Raw genomic sequence first — 26466 nt, forward strand, 5'->3', positions numbered from 1 at the left:
TTGCTGTCTGATTCACCCTCTCTAGTGGGGTCACTAATTCTGGGGTCCTGTTTGGCTATGGAACAGGAGGCGAAGGGAAATCTCCACAAGGGGACAGAGATGGCAAAAAAAAAATCTGAAAGGTGTTAGAACTCTCCTTTGCTGTAGCCAAAATGGAAAAAAAAGTTTTGCCTATAATTCTACATTAAGTATTTTAAATGTATGGCTTGCAAATGCAGCAAAACAAAACAAACAAAACCAAACATTTCTACCAGGACAAAAAAAATTTACTTTAAAGATCTGTTAACCTGCAATACAAAATGTGCCATCAATTGCATACAGTGTCCTTGTAACAAACAGTATATAGCACGCAGTAAATGGGAACTCATGATATGCATGAGAGAAAATGTGCAGTGAAAGAACAAGAACTCATAGTATGACCATTATAAGCAATACAAAGTACAGAATTCTGGGTCATTTAAAAAGTCCATAAGGACACATGAGGAGAAGACTTTGTGAAATGGATACTCAGAGCAAAAATAAGGTGGACTTTAATAGGAATTCATTCAGACTGTGGGGTCCAAATGCTTAGGTTGAATTGTTTGCCTTTAATTAATGGATTGGTAAATACATTTTTAATGTTTTTGTATTTTTATATTTTTTTTAATCTTTACATTTCTTATAACACCTGGTCACAGATAGATTAAAAGTTTGCTTCTAAAGGACACTTTCTACTTTTTGTATATTTGCATTTGAAAATATTTTATTTTGAAAGGTATATCTTTATTTCACAAGACTATCTTCTATAGAAAGTTCAGATTAATAAAGAGCTTGGGTTTGGTCTGGACTCAGAATTTAGCTGTCATTCAGTTGTCATTGCTGGAACAATGAGCCGACATTGACCTAATATGGCTATTAGCTGCAGGGTGAAGGATCTCTCAACCGCAGCTCATGGACCCAGCAATGACAGCTAACTTCTGGATCTAGATAAAGTTGGGTTCGCGAAAGTACACAAAAGGAAAAAACTAAGGAAACAAGGCTCCTTGTACATCAAGTACTGACAAAGGTGAGTGAACCCTATCCAAAACGTATAGCTAGATAGACAATACAAAGACAAAAAGCATATGAATAATTTTCACGAAAAAATGTATAGTTGGATTTAATTACATTTTAAAATTCCATTTTAACATTTATTATCAGTTTATATTTTTACCAAACAGGCAATTACCTCTATTTGTTTAATGTTCAGATTTGAAACCAGATCCCAGTTTTCTTTTCCATTTTTATCATAGCCCTGGAATCCAAATCCTGCAGCATTATTGATAGCATCGGCTAAAAGAGAATAAAAATGCACAATTTGTTGTTCTTTGTATGGAAATAGAAAAACAAAGCTTTGCAGAATAACATTTCATCCACTTTCTCAAACATACTAATCAGTGCAAACCTACCTATTACCCAAACAGATACTACCTCAAGCAGCTTTATTCAAGTTAACATCAAAGCATAACACACCGTATTTTGACCATTTTTAAAAAGAAATTTCAGAGTTGTTCTTGGCACTGCAGTATTCGCAATGGTAAGGGATGGAAAGTGGGGTCCACCTGGAGGATGGGGTAAACAGTTCAATCTTTGTATTTAAGGACAATACTAAGCTAAGCAGGGCAATAACTTCTCCGGAGGATATGGAAACCGTGCAAGAATATCAAAATAAATGAATGGGGTGGGCAACTACATGGCAAATGAGGTTTAATGTGAAAAAATGTAAAATAATTTGTTTGGGTGGCAAAAATATCAATGCATTCTACTCACTGGGGGGAGAACCTCTGGGGGAATCTAGGATGGAAAAGGACCTGGAATTCCTAGTAGATGATAGGCTCAGCAATGGCATGCAATGCCAAGCTGCTGCTAACAAAGCAAACAGAATATTGGCATGCATTAAGAAGGGAATTAACTCCAGAGATAAAGAGATAATTCTCCCAATCTAAAAGACTCTGGTCCTCACCTGGAGTATGCTGTCCAGTTCTGGGCACCAGTCCTGAGGAAGGATGTACTGGAATTGGAGCGTGTACAGAGAAGGGCAGCACAGCTAATAAAGGGTCTGGAGGATATTAGTTATGAAGAAAGGTTACAAACACTGAACTTATTCTTTCTGGAGAAGAGACGCTTGAGAGGGGATATGATTTCAATTTACAGATACCATACTGGTGACCCGACAAGAGGGATAAAACTTTTCAGTGGAAGTTTAATAAGACACGTGGCCACTCATTAAAATTGGGGAAGGAAAGAGGTTTAACCTTAAACTGCCTGGAGGTTTCTTTACTTTAAGAGCGGTAAGGATGTGCCACCCTTTGGGCCCCTTCTGATAATTTTGTGAGCATTGATTCCGAGTATGCGTGTTTGTATTTTCAACTTTTGTGTGACGGACTTGTGTACTGACCATAAAGAAAATCTGAAAACACACCGTTATCCACCGAAAATTTAATAGCCTGTCATCCAATATTTGTTTGCAGAAAGTTGGACAACAATTGTCAAAAGGAGCATACTAACGGTCAGATTTTAGGACAACAGTCTGTCAACAGACAATCCCCTGCCAACAATCTGATCGTGTGTATGAGGCTTAAGGCTAATTCACCAATTTAGGAGGAGAACAACCCAAGACATTGGGCCTAAGGTAGCAGGAAGCATAAATGCGGTCCCAATGCAGGTTTAGTTTTAAAACGTAGAACTGATATGAAGACTAGAAGTCATACAATCAAAACATACGATTTATTTAGGTAATACCATTATAAATTGAGCTAGTAAACAGGATATGTATTGTATATTGGTAAACTTAGACTTTAACAAAAAACATAAAATGATATATTACAATATGGCTCTAAAAAGAAAATGAATGAGTTTTTTTCCAGGCGAATTATAAAACACATGATGGAAAGTAAATACAATTTTAGATTAATTTATAAGCAAAAGCAATATCAAAACAGTAGACTTCCTAGACCATTTCAATGAAGATAGTATTGCACTTTTTAATTTGACCACAAGATGTCAGTGTTCACAAATTTTCCAGCCAACTCACCAAGGGTCCAGGCAAAGTAATACTTTGGTCTTGCAGCCATTAGGGACAGGTAGAGATATATTACTTTTGTGGGCACTGATGAGGTCTCTAGAAAGTGTTCATCAATATTGTACTCTACTGGTAATATCCGCGTGGCAGTCATGTAAAACGCTAATGAGACTGCACAGACCACAAGCTTGTGCACAACAACAGTCTGAAAAGAGAAAAAACACATCTCATCCTGTGAACTTATACTGCAAGATTGCTTTAACATAAAAAAACATCACAATAAAGAAATCAAGAAAAAAAAAAAAAAAAAAGAAGTGGTCAAATATGGATTCAAGCTGAACAAAGCAATTACATCAAAAGGTTTACTATTAAACAATGCCACTCTGGTACTTTGTTCCTAGCCCTAGGTTCAGTTCCCACCTAGGCAATGGATGGATGCATGCAATTCGCAAGTTCCCCCAGGCTGTTTTAATAAAGGAAAATAACCTGCATCATCTTACAAAAAGGTACACACAGATAGACACAATGGAGTGTAATAGATTATATCTAATAGCTCACGTCCAGCCTTCTTATAGTAGAACTATAGAAAAATTTAAAAACATAAAACCATTACACAAATGGCAACATTTTAGTGTGATTTTAATTACTTTAACAAAAAAAAAAACTGACAATCCTGCCAGTGCCTGGTGCTTTTTTAAACAGGGTGACAACGCTGATTTACCTGCAATTAAATCACTGCAGCATTTTCATCACGTTGATCCTCTCCCGCAGGTTGAGGAGGAGGTGTCTAATGCCCCGTACACACAATCAGACTTTCCGACAACAAAACCGTGGATTTTTTTTCAAAGGTTGTTGGCTCCAACTTGTCTTGCATACAGACGGTCACACAAATGTTGGCCAACAATTACGAACGTAGTGACGTACAAGATGTGTGTGATTTCTCCATTACGAAAGCTAGTTTTACAAGGCTGAGCACTTCCAGCTTGTACTTGATTCCGAGCATGTGTGGACTTTTGTGTGATGGACTTGTGTACACACGATCAGAAAGTCAGACAACAAATATTTGTTGGCAGAAAATATGAGAACCTGCTAGCCAACATTTGTTGGCGGAAAGTCTGACAACAAATGTTCGATGGAGCATACATACAGTCAGACTTTCCGCCAACAAGCTCACATCCAACATTTGTTGTCGGGAAATCCGATCGTGTGTACACGGCATTGAGTTGTCACTGGTGAACACCCTCCTCTTCAATTCACCTTCTCAATATCAGTCAGCTCTGGCCATGCCCATCTCCTACCCAGAAGTTGTGATTGGCTGAACAGCACTATTTATATCCATTACTTAGAAAGAAAAGCAGTGAAAGTGACGTAGAGATCCCCTCTTGACCTCCTACCAGCTCTGGCAACCAGAAGAATGCTTTATTCCCTATGCTGATGACATTCATGGACAAGATAAGCAGCATCAAGTAAAGTACTACAAATATTACAAGAAGCAAAGGGAGCCTAAAGGGACTACAGTTGGACTTTAATCTTAGCTCCCAACTATCCCTGGTTTTGAAGGACTCATTAGGAATAAAGTCCTTTTGTCCCTCTTTCCTCCCCATTTGTCCCTCATTTTTGTCTGATCTATATAATTGTGTATAAATTGGACTACTTATCACAAGTGTTTCCCAGTGCTAAACCTTTCATCCAATTAATAAAGGAATAGTAGTAGTAAAAAAGCACTTGTGGGTTTGACCAATTTTTTTTGTACGATTCTCCTCTGGAGGGGTGTGTCCTATGTCTACATACATTTGTTAATAGTTGTCCCTCATTCCCATTTCAGAAAGTTGGGAGGTATGACTAATGACTGTGGAAATTAAAGTATTATTTTGAAAGTGCCAGTCTCCACTCAGCATGTTATTTCCATAATATCATTAAATTAAGCCTGTCATTAGGACTGATTGTATCTTTCTGTTCACTATTTTTCATTCAACAGGTTTACATACGAAAAGTGCTAAGACAGACCATCATTAATGAGGTAGTATTGCCTGGATACAATGTACTGTATAAGATCAACATACTTCTACAATGGGTCGCCGAGTGATGATTCTAGGAAGCCAGGTAATAATTCAAGAAGTATGGCTTATCAACAGAAACATGAGCAAGATACAGAACGAAAATGGAAAGAATAAGAAGGCAATGGGTGGTAAAGTAAATCTGATGTTGGGGGGCTATCTCAAGGAGGTAGGTTTGATAAAAAGGCAAAATCAATAAGGTCAGAGGTATAGGAGGTGGAGTTTAAAGTCTGAAAGTACACAGTGCTGGATGGAATGAGACCGCACTTTCCTGAAGAAAGCCATTATGTCATTTAATAAAGAGGTAATTTTGTCATACCTTCAATGAAAATGACATGTCAAAATCAAAAGTAGTAGGTTCACTTTGCTATAGGGACACTAAAAAGAATTTCCTTTACCAGGCTCCCCTATAAACCCCTGCTCACCACCAGTCTGTATTTTTCTTTATTTGCCCCATACGCTTGCGTGCAGGAGGCCTAATATTGCCAAAAAAGGAAGCTTTGGGAAGGTTGACAAGTTGATGCATCTCTGTGAGATCTAACAAAGCATATGTTAGCCCAAGTAGCCTAGTCCTTGTCCAGGCAATGTACTTGGTGTCAAATCTCAGATTTTTGCTATTTGTCTCAAATTTAATGATAGCTTGTAAATCAGGTATTGAATAAATGACAAATGAAGATAATATAGGCACACATCAACACCTCCAGCGGTGTGGAAATAGTGTCAGGTTAACTAAGGCAAAACAAAAGCCATGTTGCACCCTGAAAACTCTCCTCTTACCACACCTTACCAGAGCTGTGCTAACAAAACCAATGGCTGGAAGTTTGCCGTGTTACTATAGTGATGCCAGAGCTATAAAATGCTGCAATGTTGTCAGAGGGGTATCAGATTGCTGAACGAGAGCCTTGTTATTATATCTAATACACGCTGCCATATGGTTTCCCTATTACCACAGGGATATTTCAGCCAAAGTCACATTGCCAGAGTTGGACTATTCTCGAAGGCTAAGTTCACATCTAAACGATTCTGCATGCCACGTTTGCGCAGGCACAACTGCTTATTAATTTGAATGGTCTGCTGTACCTGCGTGTCTTGCGAGAAAAAGATCCCTGCACCATTTTTATAACTCAGCCGCACGGAAACCGCATGATGCCAAAGTATGTACGGGTTTCCACATAAGGGAAATGCACAGAGTTTTTCAGTATGTGGAGGTGCCAGAACCCTCACATAGTTACATAGTTGGTGAGGTTGAAAAAAAAAAAGACACCAGTCCAACCTATGTGTGTGTTTGTGTATGTGTTTATGTCAATACGTTGTATATTATGTCGTATACCCCTGTATGTTGTGGTCGTTAAGAAGATAATCTAATCATTTTTTTTTAAACTATCGACGCTCCCTGCTGATATCACTGCCCTCACTGGACCCCACCAATCTTAACAACCTATGTTCCATCTCCTTACTTGCCTTCTCCTCCAAACTTCTTGAAAAACTGGTCTACAACTGCTTAAGTGACCATCTGAACATGAATAAACGTCTTGATCCCCTTCAGTCCGGATTTCGCCCTCAACACTCCATGGAAACTGCTCTCCTTAAACTCTCAAATGACCTACTAACGGTTAAAGCCAGTGGACACTATTCTGTACTACTTCTCCTGGATTTCTCTGCTACCTTTGACACAGTGGACAGATGAACAAAATAAACTCCACTCCTTTGGTCTCCGTGACTGTACTCTTCTCTGGTTCTCATCCTACCTTTCCCACTGCTCCTTCAGTGTCACAACTCTACTTCCGCCTCTCTTCTTCCTTTCTCTGTTGGGGTCCCCCAAGGTTCTGTTCTTGGACCTCTCCTTTTCTCAATCTACACCACTTCCCTGGGTCAGTTGATTGCCTCCCATGACTTTAAATATCATCTCCACGCTGATGACACCCAAATCTATCTCTCCACCCCCCAGCTCTCTCCATCTGTCTCCTCATGCATTACCAACTTACTAGAAGACACATCAGCCTGGATGTCACATCAATTCCTCAAACGCAACCTATCCAAAACCGAGCTCATTATATTTCCTTCCTCAGGCGCCGCTTCCCCTGATTTCTCTGTCAATATCAATGGCTCAACTATCAACTTGTACCCCCATGCCAAGGTCCTAGGTGTAATCCTGGACTCTGAACTAACTTTTCAGCCCCACATCCTATTGCTATCCAGAAATTGCCACCTCAACCTCCGCAACATCTCCAAGATACGCCCCTTCCTAACCAATGTCACCACAAAGCTTCTAATCCACTCCCTGGTCATCTCCTGCCTTGACTACTGAAACTACCTCCTCATTGGCTTACCTCTAAATTGGCTATCCCCACTTCAGTCCATCATGGTCCATCACTGTCCATCACTGCTGCCAGGCTCATCCGCCCCACAAACCGCTTAGCGTCTGCTATACCCCTCTGCCAATCCCTCCATTGGCTGCCACTCAGTCACCAAATTAAATTCAAGCTACTAACTATAACTTAAAAAGCCATCCACAACCTGGTCCCCAGCTACATCTCTAACCTAGTCTCAAAATACCAACCCATTCGCTCTCTTTGCTCCTCCCAAGACCTCCTGCTGTCACGACCGCTCGGGCACCTCGGTCGTATGTAAGAGACTTACCTGTAGAGTTCCGTCGTGGAGAGGCCGTCGTTTCCCTTTGACGCGCGCTAAAGCCGACGAACGCACTCGCGTCGACCCGGACGAACGTGCACGCGCTCGTGGGTCACGAACGGGAGCACGCTCCTTTGCGGGGACGCGCTGACCCGTCGTACGTCTGTTTGGCGCCCTAAGGCCTTCTTTAGTCACTGGCTCCCTTCCACCCGTGCTGTCCAGTCTACAGCGTGTCCGTGATCTTGTTGTCTGATTCTGTACCCGTTACTCTGGTTTCCTGATACCCGGCCTGTTCCTTGACTCCGATCCATTGCTGCCTGTCTACGACCTCTGCTTGCCTGACCACGTCTCTGCCTCATCCCTTGTACCTCGCTGACCGACTCCTGCTGACCCGGCCTGTACCTGATACTCCCGCTTCTGTTTACCCATTGGGTTCCTGGTGCCTCCTGACGACTACCTGCCCAGCAGTCCATCCACGGGTGCCTGCCCGCTACTGATCTACCCTACCAGCTCTACCTACCTGCTGTCGGTGCCCAGCTGCTCATCTGGACCAGTCTCCATCTGCCAGGCACTTGTGCCCCCTGAACTTTTGAATACCTGTTCCCCATCTCCAGGGGTTCATTAGCCAGGGGGATACGAGAGGCCGATCCCTGCATTCCAGGCTCTACAATTAGGTACGTGACAGTACTGGACAGCCATGTCCGAGCCTGCGCAGGGAGCCTCCCCCATGGACGAGCTCTGCCATCATCTGGCCGGCCTTACCCAAGCAGTGAAGAGTTTGCAGGAGGGCTACGGAAGACTGGAGGAACAAGTTCAGGCGCTATCTGCCGCAGCGCCAGCCGCTCCAGGGGTTCTTCCCCCACCTTCAGTAGTCATGCTGCCACCTGAACCTAGGGTCCCAACCCCGGAACGATTCTCGGGAGACCGAAACAAGTTCAGGGCCTTCCGCAACTCATGCGAACTTTACTTTGCTTTGCAACCCCGGACCTTTTCCCTTGAAGCGACGAAGGTGGGATTCATCATCTCTTTGCTGACAGATGAACCTCAGGCCTGGGCACACCGTCTGTTGGAGCGGAAAGACCCATCTCTAGACTCTGTGGATACCTTCTTTCAGGCAATGTCCAGACTCTACGAGGACCCCCAACTCGCTGCAACCGCAGAAGCAGCCCTACGTGCTCTGCAACAAGGTCGTAGACCTGTGGAGGACTATGTATCAGAATTCCGGCGATGGAGCGCGGACACAGAGTGGAACAACGCGGCCCTGCGCTACCAGTTCCGCTTGGGTCTCTCCGAGGGCCTGAAAGACGAGTTGGCTCGTGTGGGCATCCCCGAGACATTAGAAGCCCTGATAGATACCTCCATCCAAATTGACAGGCGTTTGAGGGAGCGCCGCCAGGAACGTTCTTCCGCAGCTACTCGTCCAATCTGGATGCTACCACGGGTGCCTAGTCACCCAACTCCTCCTGCTCCACCCACATCCACATTGGACACCTCGGAACCCATGCAGCTGGGATTACTTCGCCCGTCTCTGACCCCAGAAGAACGCCAGCGTCGCCGGGTCAACAATCTCTGCCTGTACTGCGGGGAGCCAGGGCACTTTGTTCGTTCCTGTCCAGCCAAGATACGTAAGTGCCTTCTTGTTCCACCCGTCCCCTCATCTGTATTGACTGATAACCCTTCTCATCTGGCTGTTCCCGTCCTTTTGCAGCTCCCAGGAAGGACTATCCAAACCCACGCGGTTATTGATTCCGGGGCTTGCAGTGGCTTCGTCGACTCGTCCTTCGCCCGAAGAAATAGCATTCCCCTCAGACCAAGGGAGAAGGGACTCTCAGTATACCTAGCTGACGGGTCTACCTTGGGATCAGGACCAGTGATTCAGGAGACTAGTCCCCTACCCGCTGTCATTGCCGGAAGTCACCGAGAACTCTTGTGCCTGGATGTCATTCAGTCTCCCCTGTTCCCAATCATCCTGGGTATGCCTTGGCTGAAGGCACACAACCCGCGGATAGATTGGATCACCGGAACCATCGAATTTCCTTCAGATTACTGCCTCCAGCATTGCAGCCGGAACCCCGATGGGGACTCCTCGGTTCTCATCTGTTCAGAATCCGATGACGAAACCCGACAAGCGGTACCCAAGGAATATCACGCCTTCCTTGATGTCTTCAGCAAAAAGGGGGCAGAGACCCTTCCTCCCCATAGGTCATATGACTGCCCAATAGAACTGCTCCCGGGGGCAGAAATTCCCTTTGGAAGGATCTTCCCTCTTTCCGAGTCCGAACTGAGTGCCCTGAAGTCATATCTAGATGACAGTCTAGCAAAGGGATTTATTCGGCCCTCCACCTCCCCGGCGGGCGCCGGAATTTTCTTTGTAGAAAAAAAAGACCATTCCCTACGCCCATGTGTGGACTATCGGGCCCTGAATAAAATCACAATTAAGAATCGTTACCCCCTGCCGCTGGTACCTGAACTGTTTCAAAGACTGGGGTCCGCTAAGTTCTTCTCTAAGTTGGATCTTCGAGGCGCATATAACCTCGTACGTATCAGGAGAGGAGACGAGTGGAAAACTGCCTTCCGCACCCGCTTCGGGCATTACGAATATTTGGTGATGCCATTTGGATTGTGTAATGCCCCGGCCACTTTCCAGCACTTTGTTAACGACATTTTTAGAGACTATCTAGATTTATTTGTAATTATTTACCTGGATGATATTTTAATTTTCTCTTCCACCCTAGCCAATCATCGGGAACACGTGAAGAAGGTACTGACCCGTCTCCGTCTCCACGGCTTGTACGCCAAACCTGAAAAGTGCATTTTTGAACAGCAGAGCATACAGTTCCTCGGCTTGGTCATCTCGGTAAGAGGAGTAGAGATGGATCCACAGAAGGTCTCGGCAATCCAAGACTGGCCTGCTCCCTCAGATAGAAAGGGAGTCCAGCGATTTGTAGGCTTTGCAAATTTTTACCGCAAGTTCATAAGGGGTTTTTCTGCTATCATCGCTCCTATTACCGAGCTGACCAAACAGAACCGAAGGTTTCATTGGACTCCAGAAGCACAAAAGGCCTTCCAGTCCCTGAAGAATCTATTTGTCTCAGCCTCGGTCCTGAAACACCCCGATCCTGCTCTTCCATATACCCTCGAGGTTGACGCCTCAGAAATAGCAGTCGGAGCAATACTCTCCCAGAGGCAGGGACCCAAGTCCTTACTCCACCCGGTCGCTTTCTTCTCCCGCAAGCTATCAGAGGCCGAAAGAAATTATGACGTCGGAGACCGTGAGTTATTAGCCATCAAGTCCGCGCTTGAAGAGTGGCGCTACTTACTGGAAGGGGCTACCCACCCAATCTTGGTCTATACAGACCACAAGAATTTAGAGTACCTGAAGACAGCTAAGCGACTTAAGCCTCGTCAGGCCAGGTGGGCTCTCTTCTTCTCAAGATTCGTATTCCATGTCACCTACCGTCCCGGATCCAAAAATACCAAGCCGGATGCTCTATCCCGCATGTTCAGTCAGCCGGAGAACTTGCCACCTACTGATACCATCCTCTCTGCTGGGAATTTCCTCCTTCTCCAGGGAGATGTGATGTCTCAGCTTAAGCAGGCGTCCATAGGCGCTATACCTCCATCCGGTACCCCATTATCCTCCAGAGATGGCCTTCTATGGTACGAGAACAGGATTTTCGTCCCCCAGGCAGCTCGGACTCTGGTTCTGGCCTCCTGTCACGACCACTCCTTGGCTGGCCACTTCGGGATACTCAAGTCCCTGGAATTACTCAGGCGCACCTTCTGGTGGCCACAGATGAAAGACGACTGCAAGAATTACGTACAAGCTTGCACCACCTGCATCCGAAGTAAAAGCAACAAGTTAAAAGCCTGGGGTCTACTAAGACCATTACCCGTTCCTGACAGGCCATGGAGGATGATCTCCATGGATTTTATCGTGGAACTCCCCCCTTCCGAAAATCACTCCATGATTTTCGTCGTAGTTGACCGACTTACCAAGATGGCACACTTCTTGCCCATGAAGGGCACCCCTTCAGCCACGAAGACAGCTAACGTTTTTATAAAGGAAATTGTGAGGCTTCATGGCATTCCTGCCAACATTACATCCGATAGGGGGGTGCAGTTCACCTCAAGGTTTTGGAGGGCACTCTGCGAAGCATTGAAGATTGACCTTCGCCTATCCTCAGCCTACCATCCGCAGACCAACGGCCAGACCGAAAGGACGAATCAAACACTGGAACAATACCTTCGTTGTTTTTCGTCCTTCTCTCAAGACGACTGGGTCTCTCTTCTGCCAATGGCAGAGTTTGCGTACAATAATACTGTTCACTCGGCCACCAAGCAATCCCCTTTCTATGCTAACTTTGGATTCCACCCGTTGTTCCTGTCTGGCGACCTTCCGGAGTGCTCAGTGCCAGCGGTTCAAAAGAACCTGAATTTCTTTGATGAAAACAACAAGCTCCTGCAGGAAACTCTGACCAGATCACAGGAGCGCAGTAAAGAAATCTTCGACCGAAAGAGGAGAGGGGAACTGGACCTTAAGGTTGGGGATCGGGTCTGGCTGTCCACCTTGAATCTTAAGCTCTCCTGCCCTTCTAAGAAGTTAGGCCCAAGATTCATAGGTCCTTTCCCGATCAAGAGGAAGCTAAACGATGTGGCGTTTGAACTCAAACTTCCTGGATCCTTCCGTATCCATCCAGTTTTTCATGTATCACTCCTCAAACCCGCAGTCATGGACCCCTTCACTGACAGAATCTCCAGCCCTCCGGAGCCCGTGTTGGTCGATGGGGAGATCGAGTTTGAAGTGGAGGCCATTCTGGACTGTAGAAAGAGGCAGAACCAGACTCAGTTCTTGGTCAAGTGGAAGGGGTACGGACCCGAGGAGAACTCTTGGGAGCCAGAAGCCAATATCCACGCCAAGAGACTCATCCGTGCCTTCAAGAAAACCCACCCGAATAAGTTGGCCCGGTTAGGCATCCGGAGGCTGCCCCTTGGGGGGGGGGCAATGTCACGACCGCTCGGGCACCTCGGTCGTATGTAAGAGACTTACCTGTAGAGTTCCGTCGTGGAGAGGCCGTCGTTTCCCTTTGACGCGCGCTAAAGCCGACGAACGCACTCGCGTCGACCCGGACGAACGTGCACGCGCTCGTGGGTCACGAACGGGAGCACGCTCCTTTGCGGGGACGCGCTGACCCGTCGTACGTCTGTTTGGCGCCCTAAGGCCTTCTTTAGTCACTGGCTCCCTTCCACCCGTGCTGTCCAGTCTACAGCGTGTCCGTGATCTTGTTGTCTGATTCTGTACCCGTTACTCTGGTTTCCTGATACCCGGCCTGTTCCTTGACTCCGATCCATTGCTGCCTGTCTACGACCTCTGCTTGCCTGACCACGTCTCTGCCTCATCCCTTGTACCTCGCTGACCGACTCCTGCTGACCCGGCCTGTACCTGATACTCCCGCTTCTGTTTACCCATTGGGTTCCTGGTGCCTCCTGACGACTACCTGCCCAGCAGTCCATCCACGGGTGCCTGCCCGCTACTGATCTACCCTACCAGCTCTACCTACCTGCTGTCGGTGCCCAGCTGCTCATCTGGACCAGTCAGGCACTTGTGCCCCCTGAACTTTTGAATACCTGTTCCCCATCTCCAGGGGTTCATTAGCCAGGGGGATACGAGAGGCCGATCCCTGCATTCCAGGCTCTACAATTAGGTACGTGACACCTGCTCTCAAGCTCCCTTGTCGCCTCATCCCATGCTCGCCTTCAGGACTTTTCCAGAGCCTCTTCCATCCCCTGGAATGCTCTACCCCAATCTGTCAAATTTTCTCCTACTTTATCCACTTTCAGAAAATCCCTGAAAACTCATCTCTTCAGAGAAGCCTATCTGGTCCCTATCTAACAACTGTACATTTATCTTCTCAATCAACACATCGCCCACAGTTATTACCTCTTATCTCTTGACCTTCCCTCTTAGATTGTAAGCTCTAAAGGAGGACCCTCTGATTCCTACTGTATTAGTGTATTGTATTTGTACTGTCCACCCTCAAGTTGTAAAGTGCTACGTAAACTGTTGGTGCTATATAAATCCTGTATAATAATAATCATAATAATAATACATTCCACATCCTTACTGCTCAGAAAGTAAATAGCCCTCTACGTAGTAAACATTTTCTTAAAGCAGTGGATTATTTGTGCATCTGAATGCAGGTGCAGGAGCACGTGCAATATACAAGCTCTCACACCCACATATCTGAACCTAGCCTAAAGATGCATTGTTACTAGTTTGTTACTACTGTGTTGCTAGGCTGCCTGTCCTGGTTTGCTCCTAACCCTCCACACCCCAATTACTATATCATAAATTGTGTGACTTGCCTACCTTGGCTCCCATTCTATACTGCAGTTAAGATTTACAAGTATCTCCAATGCTGTGACAATCGCTGCTATTAATTACTTGGCTTTTCCTTGGAAGCAATTAGTCCTTTAAATTTAAAACAAATGAATATTTAAATGCTACTGCAAGCACTGATCATAAACAAAACTCCAAAACTTTCTGGGCATTAATGGAATCAATAACATTTCTTTCACAATTTAAACATTCAAAGACCTCTCACTGGAGAAATGTTTGTAAGCAGAAAAATGATGACTACATTTTTTTTACTGGAAATATTCACACACACCTAAAAACACCCTTTGACAAATTTAGCCCCTCACATCACTGTACAGTATGCTTTCTGGAAGAACAATCAGGCTAGCCTCTTTCCCCAGTCTCGTCACTCAATTCTTCTTCCTCCCTTGTCATGAACATTAACCACTTCCCGACCGCCTCACGTTGATATACGTCGGCAGAGGGGCTCGTACAGGCAAACTAATGTACCTGTACGTAGCTCTTTAAGAGGTGGCCTGCGGAGATGCAGCAGGCTCCGTGAGCAGGGTCGCGGGTCCCGCAGACTTGATCACCGTGGGGATACCCGCGATCGTTTCACGGAGAGGAAGAATGGGGAGATGCTAATGTAACCAAGCATCTTCCCGTTCTGCCTAGTGACAGTGTCACTGATCTCTGCTCCCTGTGATCGGAAGCAGAGATCAGTGACGTGTCACACGTAGCCACACCTCCCCAGTTAGAATCACTCTCCAGGACATACTTAACCCCTACACTACCCCCTAGTGGTTAACCCCTTCACTGCCAGTGTCATAGACACAGGAATCAGTGCATTTGTATAGCACTGATTGCTGTATAAATTACAATGGTCCCAAAAATGTGTCAAAAATGTCTGATGTGTCCGCCATAATGTCGCAGTCATGATAAAAATTGCTGATCGCCGGCATTACTAGTAAAATAAAAAATGATTAATAAAAATGCCATAAAACTATCCCCTATTTTGTAAATGCTATAACTTTTGTGCAAACTAATCAATAAATGCTTATTGCGATTTTTTATGTAGAAGAATACTTATCGGCCTAAAATGAGGGAAAAAAAAGTTTTTTTTATATATTTTTGGGGGATATTTATTATAGCAAAATTTAAAAAATAATGCTTTTTTTTAGGGCTGGGAAAATTAAAGAATAATTCCTTAATTAATTGTTAATTTTTTTGATTGATCAAAATTCTTTTGATCGGTACTCACTGCTCCGCCGGCTTCCAAGTCTTCAGGGAGTTCTTTCGGAGATCTGGTGACATCACGGACATTGATGTCACCAGACTCCTCCCCCTTCCCCAAGTGCCCCGTCTGCTAACGAAGGGAAGGGGGAGGAGTCCGGTGACGTCTATGTCTGTGAAGTCACCGGACAGCGATGGTAAATATAGATGTAGTTAACTGGGATCATTCAGTGAGCTAAGTGTAGACAAATTTGATAACCTCAGTTTTTAACATTGTTGTAAAAAAAACAAAAAACAACAAAATCTAAACACTCTGGTATGTCTGCGTGACTGGCTAAAGTGATGCCTGCTTGCCTACTATAAAGTGACTGACAGTCAATATACTAGACAAGTTTTATAATTAAATTTAAACTACATTTCTAAGTTTTTCCTAAAGTTTAATAAAAAAAATTACTTACATCAGTGCTACAGTTTTAATTTAAAACTTATTTGTGTGAACTGTGAAGTTAAGTCATGGATTGTGGAAACTAACTAGTGTCGGGTGATTTTATATAGTGTATACCACATTTACCAATGACTAATGCAGAGTTGCAATGCAAGGAGATCAGCTAAAAGTAGTTGGATCTGTATGTGCATTATAATGAATCAAAATTAGTCAATTGAGTAAAAAAAATAAAAAATCGATTAATCGAACACGAAAATTTTAATCAGTAACAGCCCTAGTTTTTTTCAAAATTGTTGCTTTTTTTTGTTTATAGAGCAAAAAAATAAAAACCACAGGGGTGATCAAATACCACCAAAAGAAAGCTCTATTTGTGGGAAGAAAAAGGACGTCAATTTTGTTTGGGAGCCACGTCATACAACCGCGCAATTGTCAGTTAAAGGGACACAGTGCCGAATCCAAAAAGTGCTCTGGTCAGGAAGAGGGTAAATTCTTTTGGGGCTGAAGTGGTTAAGACCCCTTTCACACGATATGCCTGCTCAGATCCGCCTGCCCTATTTTCAGGCGGATTCGAGCAGGCCGCCCATTGACTTGCATGGGCAGGTGGATGTCAGCGAAGATGTGTCTGTTGACACCCGCCTACCATCCGATCCGACAAGATCCACTAAAAACAGACAGATGGCGATATGTTCGGTTGGAATTGGATGAGAATGAACAGGGATGAAAATGTGATAGATTGCTGGTTGCCTAACTGTAAATTGTGGGTTTTGTAAATATCAATATAATTATAAAAGTGAAATTAAAGTGTCACTAAAGGCAAAACTTTTTTTAGTTTTGGATGGAGTGGAGACGGATAAGACACCCTGGTAGGTTTTATTGCTGTCTGTCTTCCCATAAGGAAGATTTGCCTTCTCTATTTGTCCTGTTTACCATTATCTTTGAAATTAAAGGAAAAAGAAAATACCAAATTTTAGTTTGACAGCAGAACAAGAATAGAAGAAAAATCTTCCAATGGGGACACTAGTTTGGGGACCAGGATTCTGTCACTGTGGAGGGATTTCCTTTAACTCCTTATTTTGACTATGGGTCAGGAAATTTATGGAAGTTTATGGAAATATCCCCAATGGGACAAAGATATAAAAGATACAAAAAAAAAATAAAACTCACAGGGGTTATAACCCTCCCTTATTCTATCCAAAATGAAAAAAAAAAAAGAAAAGCTTTTTCTTTAGTTAAACTTTAAAAGGGGCAATCGATGAAGTATAGTCAAACATTTCAATACTCCTACTTCCTACTCCATACTACTCCTACTCAATGACTCCATACTACTCCTACTCAATCAAGAAGTTTGACAAAAAGCTGATACAACTGCAACTCTGGAGTTCTCAATCAAAAGAACACATATATGCCAAGAACCATTCTTGGGGTCAATGACTCTGATACCCCTGATCACTTATGCTACAATGAATTTGACTCTGGTGCCACAGACCAGGCAGCTTAAGTACTTTTCTTTTTTTTTCCTATTTATTTTGCTGTTGCTACTATTGTCTATTTTGTGTATTGACTTTTTCTACAAATTGCTTGCTTGCATAATGTTTTCCTTTTCCTTCATTAAATAATAATTTAAATCATTAAGCTTTATCTCTAATACACCAAGCCAGAACTTAAATGAATTCCTGTTTTTTTCAGGAGTGCTACTATATTTGACTGTCATTATCTTATCTGGTGTGACAGCATGTAAAAGACACTTCTTAAAAGTCAGAATTGTTACAGTAAATGGTGTGAACAAATAATGTTTCTGTTAAAACTGGCTACCATGTACAGCTACACCAGATGTTTCACTCTTTAGTGTTAATAAATCACCCCCTAGGTGTCTATTGACATCCACATGCAGATACATGCCAGGGTCAATATGGGGCTCAAAAATGCTAACCTACAGTTAGATTCCCTGATAAGAAACCATGTTCACCATTTCTCCAAATAAATGCAAACTTTTCAACTAACTGAGAGCGGAAAAAGAGGGATGCCATGGGCAATTAATTTCCAATTTCTTTTTTCCCCACTACTGGCTCTACTTTTGAGGTTAGATGGAAGGTTTAAATGTACAATAATGCTTTTGTTAGATTTAATAGTAAATTAACTAATTATATATATATATATATATATCTTTTTTTTTTTATTAGACAAAAAGAAGAAACAACTGAGATAGAAAGATATAGGGATTTGTTTACAAAAGAGGGGCAGTCCCTCCAATTTAGGAATACATATACATTATCACCGACTGAAAACACTGCTTAGGCAAGAGTAGAATAAGGAAAGCGTCAATTGCATTATGAAAATTTAAATAATTTTTCTGGCTCACCCAGCTGTCACAGTCTGATGAGGAGGCGTGGGCATTGGTACAAAATTGCAGATTCAAGCCTATGTAATCGGTAGTATTATTTTACAGAAATGGTTGCATTTTTTCTAAAATTATTATTGTTGTTACTATAAGGGCGCATGTCAATGGGCATTCTTTTTAAATCCTGTATTTGCTATTCGAACACATGTGCTTGACAAGAAAGGGCTGCGTTGAACCTGCTTTGCCTACAGTTTAGATGCAGTTTAGATGCACCTCAATGAAACATGAATCCATAGGGAGGTAGTTCAACACAAAGTAGGTGGAACAAAGCCTCTGAGATCTCATGTGTACTGTTCAAGTAAAGTCAATGGGCTTTTGCAAGACCTGCATTTGACGTGCCTTCCAAACGCACATCAAATGCAGGAAGACAATTCTCATTGGCATGAGCCCTTATAGTGCTCATTGAAACTCCTTAAATGAATTAGCTTTATCAATGCTCTTGTTTGTCTCCTTCAGGGGCTTCAGTTTCCTATCCCACATGCTCTTTAAACCCTATCTTCTATTTCGGAATGGACAGCACCATCATAATTTAGTTTCTTGTTGATTATGTCTGTTTGTCTACTTTGTAAATAAAGTAGAACATCTGAAGTAATCTCAATCTCATACCCAATATCAGTTGGGTATGCCTCATCCGCATTCCCGAAGTAGTTAGTAAGATGAAAAAGCAGCAAATCACTTTATGGTTCCATCATCTCTAAAAATAGATTTACAGCTCACAAAATGGATTTAAAAAGGAACTTAAACATATGTGATCCTTTCATTTTGGGTCCTTGTCTTCCTTTGTTTAAATAAACCTCCACTGAAAGAAACATACTGTATATGTGCCATTGCTGCTCTCATCTTCTGAAAAACCTAGCTTCCTGTTTGTCAAGCTGATCCTCTTGCATTGATAATTTCAGAGTTACAGAACCAGAACTGGCATCAAGGTCAGGAGTTTTGACTTGACTGGCTACATTTTTTGCCAAAACTATTTTTAGAGAGAGGTCACTGATGTTAGCTACTGGATCCCTCTCTGTTTAGGATCCCTGAGGGCAATTCAATACAGGAACAATCAGAGGGCTCAGTTTGCATTGTCCAGGTTTGTTATTTATTTTAGGAGTTTCAGTGAGCACTATAAGGGCTCATGCCAACAGAAATTGCCTTCCTGTGTTTGATGTTCTTTTGGAAGGCAGGTCCTGCAAAAGCCCATTGATTTTACTTGAACAGTACACGTGAGATCTTAGAGGCTGTGTTTGATATGCTTTGTGTTGCACTACCTTCCTATGGATTCATGTCTCATTAAGGTGCATCTAAATTACAGGCAAAACAGGTTGAACACAGCCCTTTCTTGTCAAGTGCATGTGTTCGAATAGCAAATGCAGGATTTAAAAAGAACCGCCATTGACATGAGCCATAATAATAACAATAATACATTTTGAAAGAAATGCAACCACTTCTGTAAAATAATACTACCAATTACATAGACTTGAATATAATTTTTTTTTTACATATGCCCACACTTCCTCAGACTGTGATGGCTAGGCAGGTCTGAGCCAGAATTTTTTTTTTCAGTTTTCATAATGCAATTGACGCTTTTCTTATTCTACTCTTGCCTAAGCAGTGTTTTCAGTCAGTGATAATGTATATGTATTCCTAATTTAAAACAATATTCTGCTTTTGCATTTGACCGGTGTATTCCATTAAAGGGACAGCATCCTTCTGCATTTAACCCTTCATTTAACATTGCCTGCAGAGCTACATAAGGTCTCATAGTTCACCCTGGCCCTGCAGGAGTGTGTGGGATCGATGCCAGGATAGACCAGGACCCTGCAGCACAACAACTCTGGCCAGGCACGACATCTTCAATAAATCTCAGAAACTCTTATGTCTGCAAAGTCTCTTTTCGTTCACCGATTGTAAACTCTTTTATTTTGGCCAAATTGTACCATGTAAAGAGCACTGCTCTAGCTGGCAGCAGAGTATTGTACTCTAATCTGCAGTGCTTGATTGAAATACTAAAAGAGCCAAGTGTTGCAAAATAGATGTGAAGATTTTTCCCTTCACCTCCGAGATGTTGGGATTTGCTGAGGAAGGCCGCCAGACATGTGGTCTAGTTTATGCTCACCAATACTCAGAAACATAAATGATAAAATACTCATAGAGGAGCCAGGGAGAAGTAAAAAAATCTGTGCAAGTCTACTGAAAATAATAAAAACGGTTTCAAAACAGGATTACAGTGTCACCAAACATCTAGGGTCTCACGCACACTGGGTGTTTTAGCCCCTGTGCATCAGATTCTGGGCTTTTCATATGGAATCAAGGTACAAGTGTAGCATCCAGACCTACTGCTAGCAGCCTGTAAAAGTCTATGAGAGGCTGAAATGCATCAGCTGAAGGGGGTGGCACCGTACTGAGTGGTACTAATGTTTAGGGCCATGTGCCTCCAGGGAGGAGAGGAATGCACAGAATGCAGACTCTAAGCATTAGCACCACTTGGTACATATAGAGTCTTACAAGCTGCTGGCAGTTGGTCTGGGTGGTGAACCTGTGCCTTCTGCCTGCACAAAACCTTGGAATCTGAGGTACAAGGGCTGAATGTTCAGCGTGCATTGAGGCCTAAAACACAAACACTATATGAGCCAAGGTTTATAGACACCTGACCTTCATACCTATATAAGCTTGTTGGATATACCCTTCCAAAACAAGGTTTAGAAAATCAGGGCCATAATGAAATCATCGTTCACAAAAATAAGCATACAAAGACATTTTAGACAATTGTGTGCTTCCAACAATGTGGCAACGGTTTGGGGATGCTCATTCCCTATTTCAGCATGGCTGTGCAACAGGGGCACAAATCCAGCTCAATAAAGACATGGTTTGATGAGTTTGATGTGAATCAACTCTAGTGGTCCAGTGAACCCCAACCTCAGGATTACTGAACACCACTGGGATAAACTGGAATGCTGAAGGCAAGCCAGGTCATACAGACCAACATTAGTACTTTACCACACAAATGCTCTTTTGGTGTTACTAATTCCTACAGACCCACTTCAAAATCTTGTGGAAAGAGGTCCTCGAATGAGGCTTTTATAGGTGAAAAAAGGGGTGGCAACTTGGTTTGGAACAGGATGTCCAGCAACTCTATATAGAGGTGTGTGAAAGTCAGGTGTCCTCAATCTTTCCGCAGTGTACCCCCAGACTTGAGGACTTATGCTGTTGCCTGCAGCACACTGCGCTCAAAGGTAATATCCTCATACCGCCTTACATCACCCTGATAACATTTTGTGAATGTATGCACTAAAGACCAAGTTGCGGACTTACAGATCTGAGCCGTGGAGGCCTGATGACGCACTGCCCAAGAAGCACTAACCACCCTGTTAGAGTGTGCCTTAACTTGAAAAGGGGGAATCTTACCCCTTAAATTATAAGTTTGAAATATAACTACTAATCTGCTTAGCGACAGTGGATTTTGACACTGCCTGTCCTTTCTTAGGACCCTCTGGCAGAATAAATAAGACAGTCTTAAGAATCTGAGCAGTTGTCTTTAAATAGATTCTCACTGCTTTCACCACATCCAGACAATGTAGTGACTTTTCTTCCCTGGAACATGGTTTTGGAAAAAAACGATGGCAGGAAAAAATCTTGGTTCAGGTGAAAACTTGAAACCACTTTTGGCAAAAAGCCTGGACGGGGGCGTAACACCACTCTGTCCTCATGAATAATCAAATATGGCTCCATAGAAGAAAGAGCAGCCAATTCCGAAACCCTCCTTGCTGAGGATATAGCAACCAAAAATACCAGCTTCCTTGTCAGAAGGACTAAGGGAATATGCTGTATCGGTTCAAATGGATGTTTGTGTAACACTGACAAAACTAAGTTCAAGTCCCAAGGGCTTAAAGGTGATTTAACTGGTTGATTAATCCGCATCACCCCTTGCATAAAACTCCGGACTAAGAATGTGTAGCAAGCGGCCTTTGAAATAAAATTTGATAATGCTGAAACTTAGCCCTTAATACTACTCAAGACCAACTTCATCTCTACGCCTAATTGTAGAAAGGCAAGAATTATGCCTATGATATATCTCCGATGGTGCCAACCCTTGGATTCATACCAGAAAACATAAGCCTTCAAGACTTTATAATATATAGTTCTAGAAGCTGGTTTCCTTGCATTAATCAAAGTAGAGATTACTGACCCAGAAAGCCGACGTTTCTTCAGCATGTGGTTTTCAATAGCCAGGCTGTTAAATTTAGCATTCGTAAAGTAGGATGGAATATCGGCCCCTGTGAGAGCATGTCTGGCCTTAATGGAAGGGACCATGGATCCTCCACTGCAATCTCATGATTTCTGCATACCACAACCTTCTGGGCCATGCTGGTGCTGCCAGACTTACCAGTTTTCTTTCCAGCTTGATCCTGCAAAGAAGTCGAGGCAGCACTTGAATAGGGGGAAATGCATAGATCAGTGAAAACTGATCCCACAGTATCACCAACGGATCTGTTTTGCATGGGAATGGATTCTTTGTTCTTTGACTAGCTAGTTAGTTGACTAACTTTATGTTGAACTGGACGCTAGAAGATCTACATCTGGAGTCCCCCATCTTTGACAAACAGCCCAAAAATATGTCGGGGTGAAGAAGCCCTTCCCTGGGAAAAATCTGCTGGTGGCACAAGTAGTCTGCCTGCCAATTTTCTATTTCCGGAATGAAGACTGCCGATAGGCAGGGAATATTTCTTTCTGCCCAAGTTAAGACTATGGTTCACCTCTCTCTACACTGAGAAACTCCTAGTGCCCCCTTGATGATTGATATAGGCCACAGCTGTGGCATTGACGGATTAGATCCTGACAGGACAATCCCTTAACTTGTAAATCCAGGCTTTCAGAGCCAGACGCACTACCCACATATCTAGGATGTTGATGGGCAAAGGCTCTTTCGTTCTTGAACACTATCCTTGGACAGTCGTCTTCTCTAGTACTGCTCCCCAGCCTGAAAGGCTGGCATCTGTCATTACCACTTTCCAGATAACTGGTCTAAAGGACTTTTAGCATATTCTTTAGTAACCACCAATTGAGGTTTTGGGACACCTGTAGTGACAGCCACATTGGCAAGTCCAAAGCTTGGATCGTTTTGTTCCAAGCAGATAGAATATTGTTTTGCAACAGTTTTGAATAGAACTGGGCATAGGGAGCTGCTTCGAATGAAGCCACCATCTTTCCCAACAACCACATGCAAAGGCAAATGAAGGGATCTCCTTTTGACCTGAGCCTCTACACCAACTCTCTTATGGAGTTGTTTTTTGACTGGGCAAGAACACCTTTTTCTGGGCTGTATCTATGATCAGACCCAAATACTCCAGCTTTTTTAGTGGTTTTAAGGGAGACTTCTCTAGGTTGAGAATGCAACCCAGACTTTTCCAGGTGACTAGTTGTAATGCGTACACTTTACTCCGAACACCAATTAGTCTATTAGCAATAGATCTAGGTATGCCAAGACTGTTTATGCCCTGTGCCCTTAACCTGGCTAGAGGTGGGGCTAGCACCTTTATGAACACTGTACTGTAGCTGGCCCGAAAGGCAAGGCTACAAACTGAAATGCTGCTGTTCTACTTCGAACTGCAGAAACCTTTGGTGAATGGGAAATATATGGACATGTATCCTTGATGCCAATAGACGCCAGAAGTTTTCCTCCTTGTGGGATAGAAACTACTGACCTGATCGACTCCATAGAAAGGAGCAGATCTTCAGGAACTGATTTAGATTCTTTTAGATCTAGAATGGATCTGTTGAATTTCTGCGTGGATCTGCACATGTACAGGAAATGCATGAAAAAGGCAGTGAAGGTTTTAAGGAACCTAAGAAAAAACAGAACTATCAGCTGACTCTACTAGAGGTAGCTTGAAACAGGCACGAACCATGTCTGTAAGAGATTTGTACCAGCAATCTCTCAGATTGTAAGGCTGAAAAAAGATTCAACTCCAGTGGTCTCCATCACCTGAGGGTAACCCCTCATCCTCTACCCACTGTTCCCTTAATAAGGGGTCTAAGGTGGGGGAGGGGGATCCAACATGCTTCCTATCCTTTTGGATAGCGGATGCAGTTAAAGTTACCAATTTTCCTTCTAGGCCCTGCAGGGAGAAGGAAAAGCGCATTTTCAATCATGTATACAGGGGCTGAATGTTTTCTCCTCTAGAGTCTGACCGTCGAGGCCGGTGCCACTGCATAGAGGCAGTGGCTCCTGGTGCAGGGGAAGGAGCCTGTTTAAATAAAAGGACATTTATACCTTATTTTGGGGAAAAAGTACCATTACTGCTAGAAATCATTTGGCTATATTTGACCGAATTCTCCCCAAACAGTCACTCCCCATGAAAAGGGAAACTAGTCAAAAGCTTTTTTGCAAGATGCTTGTGTTTTAGCACAATCGCAAGGTGCAACGCTTGGTGGATAGAGTCTTTTGTGGCGTCTATGGCAAAACATAGCGCCTTTGGTAGTTTGGCTAACTCACAGGCCTGTTGTGCAGGGACCTCCCTAAGGGCCTCTTTGAACTGGTCCTTTAGGGACTGACAGATGCCTATTGCAGCGACTGCAGGCTGAGAAACGGCACCTGCCAGGAAAAAGAGGATTTTAACAAAAATTCCAACTTCTTATCTGTTGGATCCTTAAGCATGTGTGCATTGTCTACTACAGTGGTCATCAACCCTGTCCTCAGGGCCCACTAACAGGCCAGGTTTGCAACATAACTGAAATACATCACAGGTGATATTTGCTGCTCAGTGATTGCAGTATTCTAGTCTGCATCTCCCCAAGGTAATACATAAAACCTGGCCTGTTATTGGGCCCTGAGGACAAGGTTGATGACCACTGGTCTACTGGATAAGTAAAATTTTTATTGATGCTGGAAATCGCAGCGTCTACTGCTGGTACTTTCCATCTTTTGTGAATTTCTCCTGAATGGGATAGAGAACTGAGAAACTCTTTGGAGGGAAAAAATTATCCCATTCAGCATAAATAAGCTTTTCTAGTAATGCCTGAAAAGCCTGTAAAGGTTTTAAAGAACCCAAGGAAGGGGCCGAACTTTCAGCTGACTCTGTTAGGGGTAGCAGGAAAGTGGAATGAGCCATCTCCATAAGAGTTTGTGCCATCATACTCTGACTGCGAGGTTGCATAAGGTTCATCAACTGTTTCCTCCGCAGAGGAAAAAACGGCTTGTTTTTCTACGTGATCGCCTGAGGGTAATACCTCATCCCGTGCCCACTGTTCCCTTGGTAGAGAGTTTGAGGTGGGGAAGGTGGATCTAGCACGCTTCCTATCCCCTTGGATGGAGGATGCGACTAAAGCCGCTAATCTTCCTACTAAGCCCTGCAGGGCAGAGCAGAATGCATCTTCAGTCACGTATCCAGGCGTGGAAGTGTGAGAAGCAGTTGCTCTCTCCCAGCGCTTAGGGGTGGAACTTTTGGTGCCTTAGTAGTAACCTTGGAAGCCATAGTGCTAAGTACAAAAGCAGAGGCACTCTAGAAATGTACTATATGCTGAGCAATAGTAAGAAAAAAACAATGGCAGCATAAAGAATAATCTGATGGTAAAAAAATTGCTGAAAGGGTATGTGTATTCTTATTCCCTCTAGAGGAGACTTAAATGCATTACAATGTTAATATAGTAGAAAAGGCATAGGTAGACTCAGCAGTTCCTAAGCTTTTTTCTTACCTTTTCCTCGCTGCACAATACTGCTGAAAAGACAGATCCAAACTTCACCCACCACAGTGGGCAGCGTTAGGTAAACCTTCAAAGACTGGGTCCCTTTTATTAGAGGTTCTGCTCCTTTGGACCTGTATAGCACCCCTCAGGAGAACTTTAGGTAATGTAGCAAGACCAAAAAGAGTCCTGGTTCCTAGGGTCCAGCCCTCAAAGAGAAGCGTTACAGCCAAAACCTCATTCTTCTATGGGATGGCCCGGGCACCATCCTGTGGCCACAGTGGCATGAATGGATCCGGTTGTGGAGGTTTTTTAAATTCAGCATGGATCTCTCCTGGAGCTCCTCAGAGCACATCTTCACTCGTGACCAACACGTTAGACACTGGCGAAAAAACTGATGTGCTCCTGGAAGGAGGAGGGGTTATATAGGGAGTGAACTTCCTTGATTGGTATAGCAGTGTCAACACCTGAAGGTGGCCCATAACCCATTAAGTAATTACTTAGGCTTAGTGTCCCATGATGTACGATAAAGAAAGAAGGGTTTGTAGTATTCTGTATAAGCTATGAAATAATGCCAAGCAGTGCAGAAGTTTGCATTAATACATTTGCTAAAGCTAGTGAAGTCCTCTATTAGCT

General features: G+C 43.5%; 1 protein-coding gene across 1 annotated transcript in view; it reads right to left on the reverse strand.

The window, feature by feature from the left end:
- MBOAT2 (membrane bound glycerophospholipid O-acyltransferase 2) overlaps nt 1-26466 on the reverse strand; it is a 366457-nt gene that overhangs the window by 52125 nt on the left and 287866 nt on the right. Inside the window, exons 10-11 of the mRNA XM_077488747.1 lie at nt 3053-3245; nt 1208-1311 (exon numbers count right to left, since the gene is read on the reverse strand). Coding sequence (XP_077344873.1) covers nt 1208-1311; nt 3053-3245 — 297 coding nt within the window. The remainder of the gene's footprint in view (nt 1-1207; nt 1312-3052; nt 3246-26466) is intronic.

The sequence above is a fragment of the Lithobates pipiens genome, unplaced genomic scaffold, assembly GCF_037356315.1.
Source record: "Lithobates pipiens isolate NorthernLeopardFrog02 unplaced genomic scaffold, aLitPip1_a1.2 Scaffold_18, whole genome shotgun sequence".
NCBI classification, from domain to species: Eukaryota; Metazoa; Chordata; class Amphibia; order Anura; family Ranidae; genus Lithobates; species Lithobates pipiens.